This window comes from Ovis canadensis, chromosome 24 (genome assembly GCF_042477335.2).
Source record: "Ovis canadensis isolate MfBH-ARS-UI-01 breed Bighorn chromosome 24, ARS-UI_OviCan_v2, whole genome shotgun sequence".
In the NCBI taxonomy this organism is placed as follows: Eukaryota; Metazoa; Chordata; class Mammalia; order Artiodactyla; family Bovidae; genus Ovis; species Ovis canadensis.
In genome coordinates this window covers 31,025,224-31,037,746 of record NC_091268.1, presented here as the reverse complement: position 1 = coordinate 31,037,746, position 12,523 = coordinate 31,025,224, and the positions used below count along the sequence as shown (strand labels likewise).

Below are 12,523 nucleotides of genomic sequence, written 5' to 3'. Positions count from 1 at the left end.
AGTCTGGGCTTGACGATATCATTTGAACTGCTTGATTCAGCTATGTCCAAAGTCAGACATTAATGTTTTGAATCATCCAATAAGTTCCTTTACCCTTTAATCAAGTTTAAGCTGAGTTTCTGTCATTTCCCACCAAAAAAAAAAAAGAGTTTTTCCTAACACACAATCAGTGCAGAACCAGAGCCAAGGCTCGCCCAGGGTGCCCCTGTGGGTGAGACAAGGGAAGATGCGCGTGGCTAGGCTTGTTCCCACAGCAGAGAGGCCCCAGCTGCCAAAGTGGTGGCTGATGGCTCATTTTACTATTAAATCCTTAACTCATCTAAGTGAGTGAATCCTGGCTGAGGACTCATGCATGAATGTTGGAACTTGTGAGCTCTTCTGTCCAGAGAGCCTTGGGTTTTAGGGTTTTAGAGGGAGATGCAAGCAATATCTCCTGAGCCTGAGTCTTTATCCTGCCCTGTATCCTGCTGTGCCATTTGGGTACCACCTGTCAACTCCGGAGGCACATCAACTGGACAAGACATACTCACAAAACCCAAAGGCACAACCCTGGCCTGTACATCATCTATTTCTCCCGCCTGCAGTATTCCAGTCTGATGTTTATCATCAATGACACCACCACCACCATCACCATCACCACCACCATCACCATCACCACAACCATCACCATCATAGGGCATTTATGATGTGCCAAATGCTTTATACACAGCATCTCATTCAGTCCTTCCAATGATCTCATGAGTATAAGTCCATTAATATTTCCATCGTACAGATAAGGGAATAGGCTCAGAGACGTTAGGTCACCAGTCCATTGCAACACAGCCAGGACATGGTAGATAGGGACTTCAACCCCCTATGACTCCCAAAATTCACAGTCTTAACCTCTGTGCCATACCCAGTTCTTAGCACAGTGCCTGGAAAGAGCAGACAGAGAATAAATACTGAGTAGGCTAAAACAACAATACTAGGGTGGATGTAATTTACACACAAGTTTATCAACTTACAGCGGATTTTTTTTTCCTCATGATGTAACTTTGCACAAACCATGTATTATAAGTTATCTGGAAGGGAATAAGGGTCTTCATTATCTATCTAAGGGTGGGGAACCAAAATCTGGGCTAGTTCTGATAACTTACCACCTCCATGGAATCTGAGAGACTATAAAAATAAAGTTGGATCCTGTGTGAAAAGGGGCCAGTGGAGTGATAGGCACTTATCAGGAACACAAAACGCTATGTGGCTATACTGTATTACAGTGTATATCTTCTTTATCCGCCCAGGTTTGTCCAGCTTAGTGGCCAAAACATGCTATACTAATCTGTGCTAATTTACAGAGCATCTTCAAGTCTGGGGGTTGCTATTAAATGTAAAGAACGCAGACTGTCAGTTGGACAAGACGAATCCAACAGACAGTTGGATGAAGTCAAAATCAAAATTAAGGAAAGTGATGCAACCCAAGGATTTGGGGATTACTTCTTGGAAACTCGGGAAATGGAGCCCATTGCTTGCCTCTGTCTCTCCCTGCTGTGAATATCTGGGCAAAGTGGATCACAGAGCCAGCCAAAATGACACCTCCAGCAGCAGCGGTGGATACCGACAGCAGAGATGAGCAAACTGAAGGGCCAATGGGGCCAGGTAGGGGAGAGGGCAGCAAGGACTGCAGGGTCCTGTAGAACACGGGCTTTGTCTAAGACAAAAACACAACCTTCATGAGAAAATTCAGGCACAGAGTAAGTGGACATATAAGTGGATCTTTTCAGATGAGCTGGAAATATTGCTATTTTTTAAATGGGGCTATTAATTTTCAAATGAAGCACTGAATTAAACAGAACAAAACCAGCACCAAGGCCAAACAGAACACATTAACATGCTAAAATTATCCTGTGAACCGTCAGATTAAGTTCTGAGTTCAACGCTAGAAAAAGGTTCTAAGATGGCAGAGCCCTATGGTTGATTCATGTCGATGTATGTCAGAAACAAACATAACATTGTAATGCAATTATCCTCCAATTAAAAATAAATAAGCCTTTTAAAAAAGCTGGCACAGTGATCCTGAGTGGGTTTGTAATGTTTTTTCTGTGTAGATGGTGAAGCCGATCATGTGATCTCTCCTACAGAGGGCGCTCAAGACTGTAGCCCTTCTAGCAGACCTCTGGCCACAGAGATGCATTGGAGAAGGAAATGGCAACCCACTCCAGTGTTCTTGCCTGGAGAATCCCAGGGACGGGGGAGCCTCGTGGGCTGCCGTCTGGGGGGTCACACAGAGTCGGACACGACTGAAGCGACTTAGCAGCAGCAGCAGCGAAGGGAAATCAACCCTGAATGTTCATTGAAAGGACTGGTGCTGAAGCTGACCCTCCAATACTTCCGCCACCTGATGCGAAGAACTGACTCACTAGAAAAGACCCTGATGCTGGCAAGGTTGAAGGCAGGAGGAGAAGGGGAAGACAAAGGATGAGATGGTTGGATGCCATCACCGACTCGATGGACATGAGTTTGAGCAAGCTCTGGGAGCTGGTGATGGACAGGGAAGCCTGGCGTGCTGCAGTCCATGGGGTTGCAAAGAGTCGGACAGGCCTGAGCGACTGAACAACAACAATAACGAGGGGGGACTGTAGTGATGCTGTTCGGCTTTGCTCAGTTTAAGTGAGAGAGGCACAAAGGATTTTGCTGCCTCAAATCCCTGCCCACAACTTAGGCAGCAAGCATGAGGCAACGGTGAAGGCACAGGGCTGGAAGTTGGTTTCCTTGACTCCAACTCCCTTCTGGTGTGAGACTCTCTCCTGCTTGAAAGTAAATTCCATGAGAGTGAGGATTTTGTCTCATTCACCTCTAGAAGGGTGCCTGGCACACACTTGGCCCCATGTGAATACTTGCCGAATGACTGGCAAACCGAATGTATGATCTGGGGACATCATGAACTTGAACTCTGGGCCTCAGTCTTCTTCCCAATAAAATGAGTATAAAATGATTACCCTGCTTTCCTCAGAGGGCTGCCATAATGAGAACACGGGCTCATGAAAATGCTGATATGACATGATGAGACACATGTCTCGCTGTTTTCTCTGTTTCTGACTGTCGGGAGAGACCACTTCAGATTCTGCACAGGAAGGGCCAAGGCCCAGCTGTGCCATGCCTCACTCCCGTCCTCAACGTATTTCTGGTTGCATCAAACGAGCCTAGAAGGAAGCCCCCAAATGAAGACTCAGATTTCATTTATCTTTTGCACAAGGGTAGAGGGAAGATCTACTACCTTGCATTGTCCCGGCCATGCGACTTCAAGAAATTCATGTCTCGGTATCGGGAGAGAAATGCCACCAGCTGGTCATTTGTCCTGTGGAAGCAAATCAAGAGGAAAGTCAGAGCCCTCCAGAGACCATGGACACTTGTGACTGGCTCCCTTCTTTGTCACAGCAACCACATCCCCTCCTTCTTTTATACCTCGCAGGTGCATGAGGCATCTTCTTTCATGGACCTCCATCACCGAGTTTACCAAAGTATGCTAAAATGGACTGTTTGTATGTTTGTCTCCTACACATCCCCATATTCTGTGAACTCCTTGAGAATTAGCATAATGTCTTACTTGTTTTGGAATCCCCAGGACCCAACACTGGGATTGGCAAACAGTAAGACATCAGTGAATACCTCGGTGGCAGGTACAAAGTAACCTCAGGGCCTTTGTACTCACTGTGCCTGGCTATGGTTTTTCCAGTAGTTACATATGGATGTGAGAGCTGGGCTATAAAGAAAGCTGAGCACCAAAGAAATGATGCTTTTGAACCATGCTGTTGGAGAAGACTCATGAGAGTCTCCTGGACTATAAGGAGATCCAAACAGTCCATCCTAAAGGAAATCAACCCTGAATATTCATTGGAAGGACTGATGCTGAAGCTGAAACTCCAACATTTTGGCCACCTGATGCGAAGAGCTGACTCACTGGAAAAGACTCTGATGCTGGGAAAGATTGAAGGTGGGAGGAGAAGGGAATGACAGAGGATGAGATGGTTGGATGGCATCACCGACTCAATGGACATGTGTTTGAGTAAACTCCAGGAGTTGGTGATGATCAGGGAGGCCTGGCATGCTGCAGTCCATGGGGTTGCACAGAGTCAGACACGACTAAGCGATTGAACTGAACTGAACTTTGCCTGGGAAATTCTGCCCCATATTTTTCTATGTCTGCTCTTGTCATCCAGATTTCTTTTCAAATGTCACCTCATCAGAAAGGCCCCCCAACCTAAAGCAGCACCCGCTCCCCTTCACTTAACATATCACTCTATTTACATATGATCTCATCACCATCTGAAAGGGCTAAATTTGCTTACATTAGGATGTAAGCTCCATGAGGACAGAACCTAATCAAACTCGCTCATCACTGGCACATAGTAGGAGGTACAGTCATCATAGTAGGAAGTACAGCAATGCTTGCTGGATGAGGGATGACTAAAGGTGAGATGAGTTTAAAGTGATGCTTTCAAATGCACTTTGAGAAACGAATGCATCAATGAATGAATGAATGCTAAATCCTCCCTAACCCCTGGGCTACTGATTGAGAGAGCTTTAAGAAATATGAAGTGCAATACAAACAGGTGACATCGTTCCCAGCATTGTTATCCCAAATTTATCGCCATCAATCTCAGCACTAGCAGTGTAGTCACAGCTAATCAGCTTGTGCATACAGCTGTGACAGTATTTTAAAAGGCAGTCACACGGGTCTCCATCTGCCAGAAACGCAGTCGCCTCTTACGCTGAATAAACCCAAACAGGTAAATGGTGCTGAAGTGACAGCTCCTTTATCATCAGCTTCTCTGCTGGGGGTGGTTTACTTAGAAGGAAAGGGTTAACCATCGTTTCAAATTGGGAGAACAGGTGAAGGTGCATCTCTGGGAAGAGCAGGTGGGTGCCCCAGAAAGCAATGCCTGCACTCTGGAAGCAGAACGGGCTGGAGATAGGTCTCAGCTCCACTCCTGATCCTGTTGTATGTCCTAGGGTAAGTCATTCAACCTCTGAGTGACAGCCTTCACCTGGCTGCCCTGCACAAAGTAGATATACATGCTGATGTATACTGGGTGCATGAAGGGCATACAGTAGGTGCACAATAAATGAAAGGTGCTCTGCTCTTGGCCTCTCACCAGCCTGTCCGGGCTGCCCCCAGCCATCCCTCCCTCTCTCGTTTCCCTGCATCACCCGAAGTCGCGCCACGCCAAGCCCCTGCTCTCTGATTGGCCAACTCTTGTTGACCAACTCATAATTCCAGCGGAGGGGGACAGAGCAGTTAAGAGACGCTGCAGCAGAACCCAGCACTGCCGACAGTCGATCCTGGTGTGGAAATCAGCCACTTCAAAACCGGCCGTTCTAGTGGCTGGCGGACGCCAGAAAAACCCCGCGTGTCTGCAACAAGGTAAATCCACACGGGCGCAAACGCAGACAGCTTAGCCCTGCGGATACGCACAGGGGTGAAGCCTGGGGACGCAGACAAAAGGCCAAGCCCACGTGTCCGTGCCCACGTGGAGCATCTCCGCAGATGGGCAGGGTGAAGCCCAGGCGTGCCTCACGCCCAGTGATGGAGAGTGGTGGGCAGAGGGCTTCTTGAAGGTCCTGGAGAGGTGGAAACTAAACCAGCCTGGAAAGGAAATTAAGCAACCTCTCTTTCCAAATCACAGAGGCCCGTTCCAGCTCCGTGGCTTAGCGGTGCCTATTTACCAACCCCCTCGCCACTCTCCGCGACAGTTCATTATTGTCCTCCCGATGAATACAGGGACAAGTTAACCTCTGAATGGGTCCCTGGCAGCAGGAATAATAAACAGGGGCCTCTCAGAGGCCTTGGTGGGAGGATTGGAGGGGCCGGGCCGGGGATCCTACGCCCCCTCTCGCGAAGCCTCAGGCCTCCCAGGGTCAGCGGCTGCGGCTCCATTTGGCAGCCCCAGAAAGCGCCTTTCAGAGCCCCCGAGCTGGGGCCATTTTCACATTTACCGCTTCACCGCATCCCCATCTGACAGGGATGAATAGGCATTTAGCGAATTTACTTAGCGATGCTTCCACATGAAATCGTCTCAAAAGATGACATCTTCGGGGAGGGAAGGCGGATGGGGAGGGGGCTGCGGATTCCAGGTCCAGAGCTTGTGGGTAAAGCCGATTTTCAAAGCACAGCGCCGGGTCCTGGCTTGGCTGGACATGAAGGTTACCGGGCCACCGCCCTCTCCTTGGGTGAAGAGCCAACCCTGCATGCCAAATAAAGCCCGTGGCCGAGCCCTGCTGCAGGGACCAGGCTGGGGACCAGGTTTCCCTATTGTGGCTTTCAGACGCCTGTTGATAATTGCCTACGTAATATTTATTTCCCTCTGGATAATCAACAGCTTGGGATTGGCTGTCATTTCACCCAGTCTCTGGCTCTCTCCCCTTCACAAGCAGTTCTCACTCCTCCTTTCTGGTGGAGTCGTTTGCCGAGTGGTCTGTGCAGCTCATCAACGTGCGGCTGTCTCCTCCCCAATTTCTTTCCACCTTTCGGCAGACCAGTCTTGCACTCATGGTGGGGACCCTGGGGCCCATCACTATAGCTTTTGGAGCTACTGGGACATCTTTATGGAAATATGTAAGTAAATATATATGACAATTTATTTTAATAAATACATTTGTTTTAGTGTAAACAAATCTATTAGAACCATCTAGAAACCTAGCTTGAAAGGAATAAATAAACACATGAGTAGTAAAATAAGCTCCTGAAGCATCACCATTTATGGAATGTCCACCATGACCTGGGCCCCCAAGGCAGACTTTTGCTACCATTTATTATGTTTAATAAATTTTCTTTCACTTTCACTACATTTAATGGTCACAAAAGAGTCTCTAAAATGTGTTTCATTCCCATTTATAGATGGGCAATTGAGGCCCAAAGAAAACGCCCATTGACTGAACAGTGCAGAACTGGGATTAGAACCCGGTTCCAAATGCAAAGCTCCAGTTCTTTGCTACTAGATGGCATCTACAAATGAATGGACGGATGAATGAATGCATTAGTGCATGGATGAGGGAATGAATCCCATCTCAGGCACAAGAGAAAACTCAAGTGTTCCAAAGCCTCCTCATTCAGAGCCTGGTCTTGGGACCAGCAGCATCGGCCCACTGCTGTTAGACATGCCCTACCTCAGCTCCACCCAAGACCTATTGAGTTAAAATGTGCCTTTTAACAAGACTCCCAGGTGATGTGTGTGTCCTTTAAAGTTTAGGAAGCGCTGCTTTAAGCCGAGCATGAATATTGGTAGTTAATTCTCTTCCTCTTTCCTTCATCTTCTCCCCATGGTCTCTTCTTGAGAGCCCAGACTTCAGGCAAGTTACTTTCATCTCCATAAGCCTCAGGTGTTGGGAGTATTAAATAAAATAAAGCATGTAAGATGCGTGAAGTAGCATCCAGCCCATATAAGCCTTTTGATAAAGGTTAACTGCTGTTTAATAGTATTATTACTGCCATTGTGAACATCAGAAGCTTAAGACATTTTGAACTGGGGATAGCAGTAGAAGATTCAACCTGAATTGAACCTGGAAGGCTTTCTGAGCGTCATACCCATCAATGTTCTGCAGAGCATGGTTTGGGAAATGCCCCACAGGAGGGAACCTGTCTACAGTCTTCCAGCTGGTGGCAGAGTTAGGAACTGGCTCCCAGAGGTCACCACACTGTCCCCTGTCTCTGATGTGCATATGGTTCTGGGCGTGAAGACACACAGGAGGGAGGGGTATAGCTCTCAGGTCCACGGGTGCCCAGCCCAGTCCCAGGCCAGCCTGTCTGCTGGCAGCCTGTGGCAGGGTGAGGATGGTGGGCCTGCCCTGCCTCACTTGGAAGGAGCACAACACCGAGCTAACTGCCCTCCTCCGGGTCCCTCCTACCCACCGCGCTGTGCCCGGCACCGCTCTCCTGGTAACAGACGCTAAGCCCCGGCTACCAGGTACCCGTGGCTGCTGGTGAGGCTGACAGTGCTAAGGCCAAGCTTAGCGCAGAGTATCGTGAATGTCAGGATTCAGGATTTCAAACCACTGATGCTGCCAGGCATGCCCAGACCCCAGAGGACACTGGATTTAGCCCTCCTGTTTGCAGTGGGTGGGCCATTTGTGGAGCAGAAATGTGGCTGGGGGCAGTGGATGGAGGCCTGTGGAAGAGCGCAAGCTGAGGACTCAGGCGCCTTCAGTCTGAGCTCAGAATATACATTATTTCCCCAATTTCTCCCACGAGGGTATCATCTGTGCAGTTATTTCCGATGGCTGTTCAATTTAAATACCACCTTAGCACTACGGCATGCAACCATATTTGTGGTAGTGGATGCACCTTTTTATTTTAATACTTAAAATATTTAAAATTTATTTTATATTTTAGATGTTAAATTGTGGCAAAACACACGTAACATAAAATTTGCCATCTTATCCATTTTCAGTTGGTTCAGTTTGGTTGTCTTAAGAACTTTCATGCTGCTGTGCAAACATCGCCACGATGCATCTCCAGAACTCTCTTCATCTTGCAGAACTGAAACTGAATCCATTAAACAACTCCCACTTCCCCCTCTGCCCCTGGCTACCATCCCTCTTTCTGTCTCTGTGAATATTCAGAGCAGTCAGACTCTAAGACCTCATGTAAATGGGATCATACAGTATTTATCTTTTCGTGACTGATTTCTTTCACACAGTCCTCAAGCTTCATCCATGTGGTTACATGGGTCAGAATTTCCATCCTTTATAAGGTTAAATAATATTCCATTCATATGTATTATTTTTATGTTTTCTCCTAATATATGAAAAGCAATAATGATGCCTTGTCTGTATTCTTCCTAAAGCAACTGGGCCCCCAAAGGGATATGGAGAGTGGTCATATGCTCCCAGAACTGAGGGGGTGCCCAGGACACAGAATTTTTCATTTTAAAATCAGACAGTTCTGGGAAAATCAAGACAAGTTGTGACCCCAGGCACATGGATCTGCCAAGGGCTGTGTGACCCTAGGAGAAATGTCATCTTCCATCCTTCTATGAGGAGCCCAAGAGTACAGAAAACCACAGTAGTGGGAAGGTTAATTGTAACCATTTCCTGTGCTTTTAAAATTATAACTGAGCAAGATAGAGTATGAAATAAGAGCGGAGGTAAAAATAGTATCTAACACTTGTGCTTAGTCACTCAGTCGTGTCTGACCCTTTTGCAATCCCATGGACTGTGGCCCGCCAGGCTCCTCTGTCCCTGGGATTCTCTAAGGCAAGAATACTGCAGTGGGTTGCCATGCCCTCCTCCAGGATCTAACACTTGAGTGCCTACTGTGTGGATCAGACACTGTTCTAAGCACTTAGCACCTATTAACCCACTTATGGCTCCTGATGACCCTAGGAAGTAGATGCTGTAGTGTTTACATGTATTTTTAATTACAGAGATGGGAACGTGCATGCACGTGACTTTTTGATGTAATGATGCGTCATGTTCTGTCTAATCAGCACACATAGGAAGATTTCATTCTCTCAGTGGCTGCACAGACGCCTATGGAATGGGCATGGCCAATCCCCTAGTGATGGACACTTAGCTTGCTTTCTCACCCACCTCCCCCCATACAGGTATTGCTCTTATGAACGTCATCACACATTTATCTTTTCACTTGTGGGTAAGATTCTGTAGGATTAAATTCCCAGATGTGGAACTGTTCATGAGGGCATGGCTGGCGCTCACATCATTACATGGGAACTGAGCCAGCTGCCACCAGCGATGCGGAGGAAGAAGGAAACTGAAGGGAATGGAGCAGGGGAGGCTGGCGGGCTTCTTCAGCAGGCCGGCCAGGCTTCCCCAAGGTACCAACAACCAGTGCGATCCAAATGAACCTTTGTCAAGCAGCAAGGGGTGGGGGTGGGGGGTGGGGAGGGTGCAGAAAATTCCATGCCTGCCATTTTCAACTGGGCACAACTGGGCTTTTCAGGAGGCTGGCTAGAGTCATGAGGCCAGCAGGCACTGGGTCTAATTCTGTTCTGTTACTCCAGGATCTGACACACAGTAGGTACTCAACAGTTATTCACTGGCATGTTTAACAAGCACCCGAGGGGAGCACCAGCCAATACGGCTCACAGATGCAGCTGCCGAGACCAGCAGAGTGCCTGCCCCCCAGGCAGGGCTTTGCCCATGGAGGCAGACAGCACGACGTCCACTTTGTGCCTTTGCCTGGTCTGTTCCCTCTGCCAGGAATGCTGTTCCCTATGTCTCTGATCTGCAGGAGATGCTGGGCAGTGAGAAAACGCTTCATAAAAACAGTGCAGAGAACGTGCCTTTTGTTGCCTGCAACGTGCTAAGTGCTCTTCCTCCTCCTTTCCACAGTAACCCTATCAAGCGGGCACTAGCTTATATGTGAATGAAGCGGGACACCCAGATTTAACAGTTTGGCCAACGTCTTAAAAGAGGTGAAGCGGAGGTTCAGACCGTATCACCCAAGTTCAGAGGGCAGACTCTTTTCAATCCCATTTTCCTGCGGTAAATAGGCTGCAGAAATGTGCTCCGTTTCTTTATAAAGAGCCAGGAAACCACAGCCACCTTCTGAAGCCCCCTGCTTCATTCCAAGGGGACCTCTGCCACACATACCCATACTCTGTTGCCCATCAGCCTTCTGTCCAGGGTGTGGGCCTTTCTGAGGCTCTTGTCTACAATCTGAGCCCAGCCACCTGATCCTTCTCACTGCACTCTGTCTCAAGAATGGATTTAGACCCTTTTATCCATAAGGCTTATTTCTTTGGGGGTGGAGGAGAGATACCGCCATCACTCTCCTTGACTTTCCAGATGGTTCACTCTTGAACCTTCGTGAAGTTTTCTTGCCTGCTAGGAAATCTCTCAGGAAGGCTAGAACTCTAGAACAATGAAAGGAAAGGCCAAGTTCAGGGTTCTCTGAAGAGGCAAGGGCAAAGGAAGCTGGAGATAAGAGAAGGCAACGCTCGATTTGATTGCAGTGGATTTCCACTGCAAAGACACGAGTGCTGGCATTCCCTGGGGGTACTGTTGGTAAGAATCCACCTGCCCCTGTAAGGGACACAGGTTCAGTCCTTGGTCAGAGAAGATCCCACATGGTGCAGAACAACTAAGCCTGTGTGCCACAAGTACTAAGCCCATGCTTTAGAGCCGCGATCCAACACTATGAAGCCAACACTACTGTACCCAGACCCTGTGCCCCGCGACAAGGGCAGCCACCACAACAAGTAGCCCACACACTGCAACTATAGAGGAGCCCTGCTCTCTGTAACTAGAAAGCCCGAGTGTAGCAACAAAGACCCAGTGCAAACAAAAATAAATAAATTTCAAATATTAAAGAAAAAATTTTTGAAAAAGACCCAAGGATACAGGGAAAGCTAGATGCTGGAATCTTTCTGGATCCCATGGGTATAATTACAGCCACAGTTGGGCACCTGAAGACAAGTGAACTGGATAAAATGCCGCCCCAGCTTCCAAACTGCTCTCTAATCCATCCTTGGGAAAGGAGTTGTAAGATGTAAAACATAAGCCTATCGCACCCCTTCTTTGACTTAATATCCTCCGTGATGCTCCATCTCCTGCAGGACAGTGTCCCAGCTCCTCAGCGAGGCTGCAAAGTGGGTCATGGGCTGGCCCTGTCCTTTCAGTCTTCGGGATAACTTGAAGTTCTAGAATCATTCGGTGCTCTTGCGTGACTCCAAAACTTTGCAAGTTCTGTTTGCTCTCCTGGGAAACACAACGCCCCACTTTGGCAGGTCAGATGCCAGACCCCCGGAACTGCAATGGGTCAGATGGCCACAGTCCCTGTCGTCTAGTAGGGACAGCAGGGGAGGTCGACAAACAGGGAGACTCTTGGGATGGGGGAAGACACCAGGTGGACTAAAGCACAAAGGCACCAGGGGACAACTCTTCTCCTCCACACAGGCAGACAGCAAGCTAGATAACCTCCTGGATATAAAACCCAATTGCCTTTAATTGGATTTATCTTTGTGACTGGCGAAAACCATGCAGAATTAAAACATGCTCATTGCATTTGCAGGAACTGGCAAGCCATTTCTTAAACACTTTCACAGAACATTTCTAAGACACACATTTTTCATTTTAAGCACACATCAGCCATTCTAACTGGCAGTTTATCTGACATTCTATCAGTGGGAACTCTTAACACATCAACTCTTTCTCCAGATGGCTGTAATGGAAAGGTAACTGACAAGAATCAGCACCCAGAGGCCAAGCCTGATCCAAGAACACTGCTGGAATCACAAATGAAGAAGTGAATCACCATTCAGCTGTGTGTGTGTGTGTGTGTGTGTGAGAGAGAGAGAGAGAAGTCTATTTGTATCTCAACTCTCTGAAATCTGGTTTTCCTCATAGGTCACAAGACCTCTCAAATGAGCAGAATATTTGCTTAACTAAATTCTGCATCCCTTTATAATGACTGATTACAGCCAGTTATTTGATTTCATTTTGAGGGGGAAGATACAAGGCCTCCTTGGGAGGACATCAAAAGATTGATTCTTAAAAATAAAGGTCATGTAAGTGGGAAAGCCAAAAC

General features: G+C 47.7%; 1 protein-coding gene across 1 annotated transcript in view; it reads right to left on the bottom strand.

The window, feature by feature from the left end:
• The window catches only part of XYLT1 (xylosyltransferase 1), a 348,193-nt gene that overhangs the window by 48,494 nt on the left and 287,176 nt on the right, over positions 1-12,523 (bottom strand). Inside the window, exon 6 of the mRNA XM_069570209.1 lies at positions 3,254-3,334. Within this exon, the coding sequence (XP_069426310.1) occupies positions 3,254-3,334 (81 nt within the window). The remainder of the gene's footprint in view (positions 1-3,253; positions 3,335-12,523) is intronic.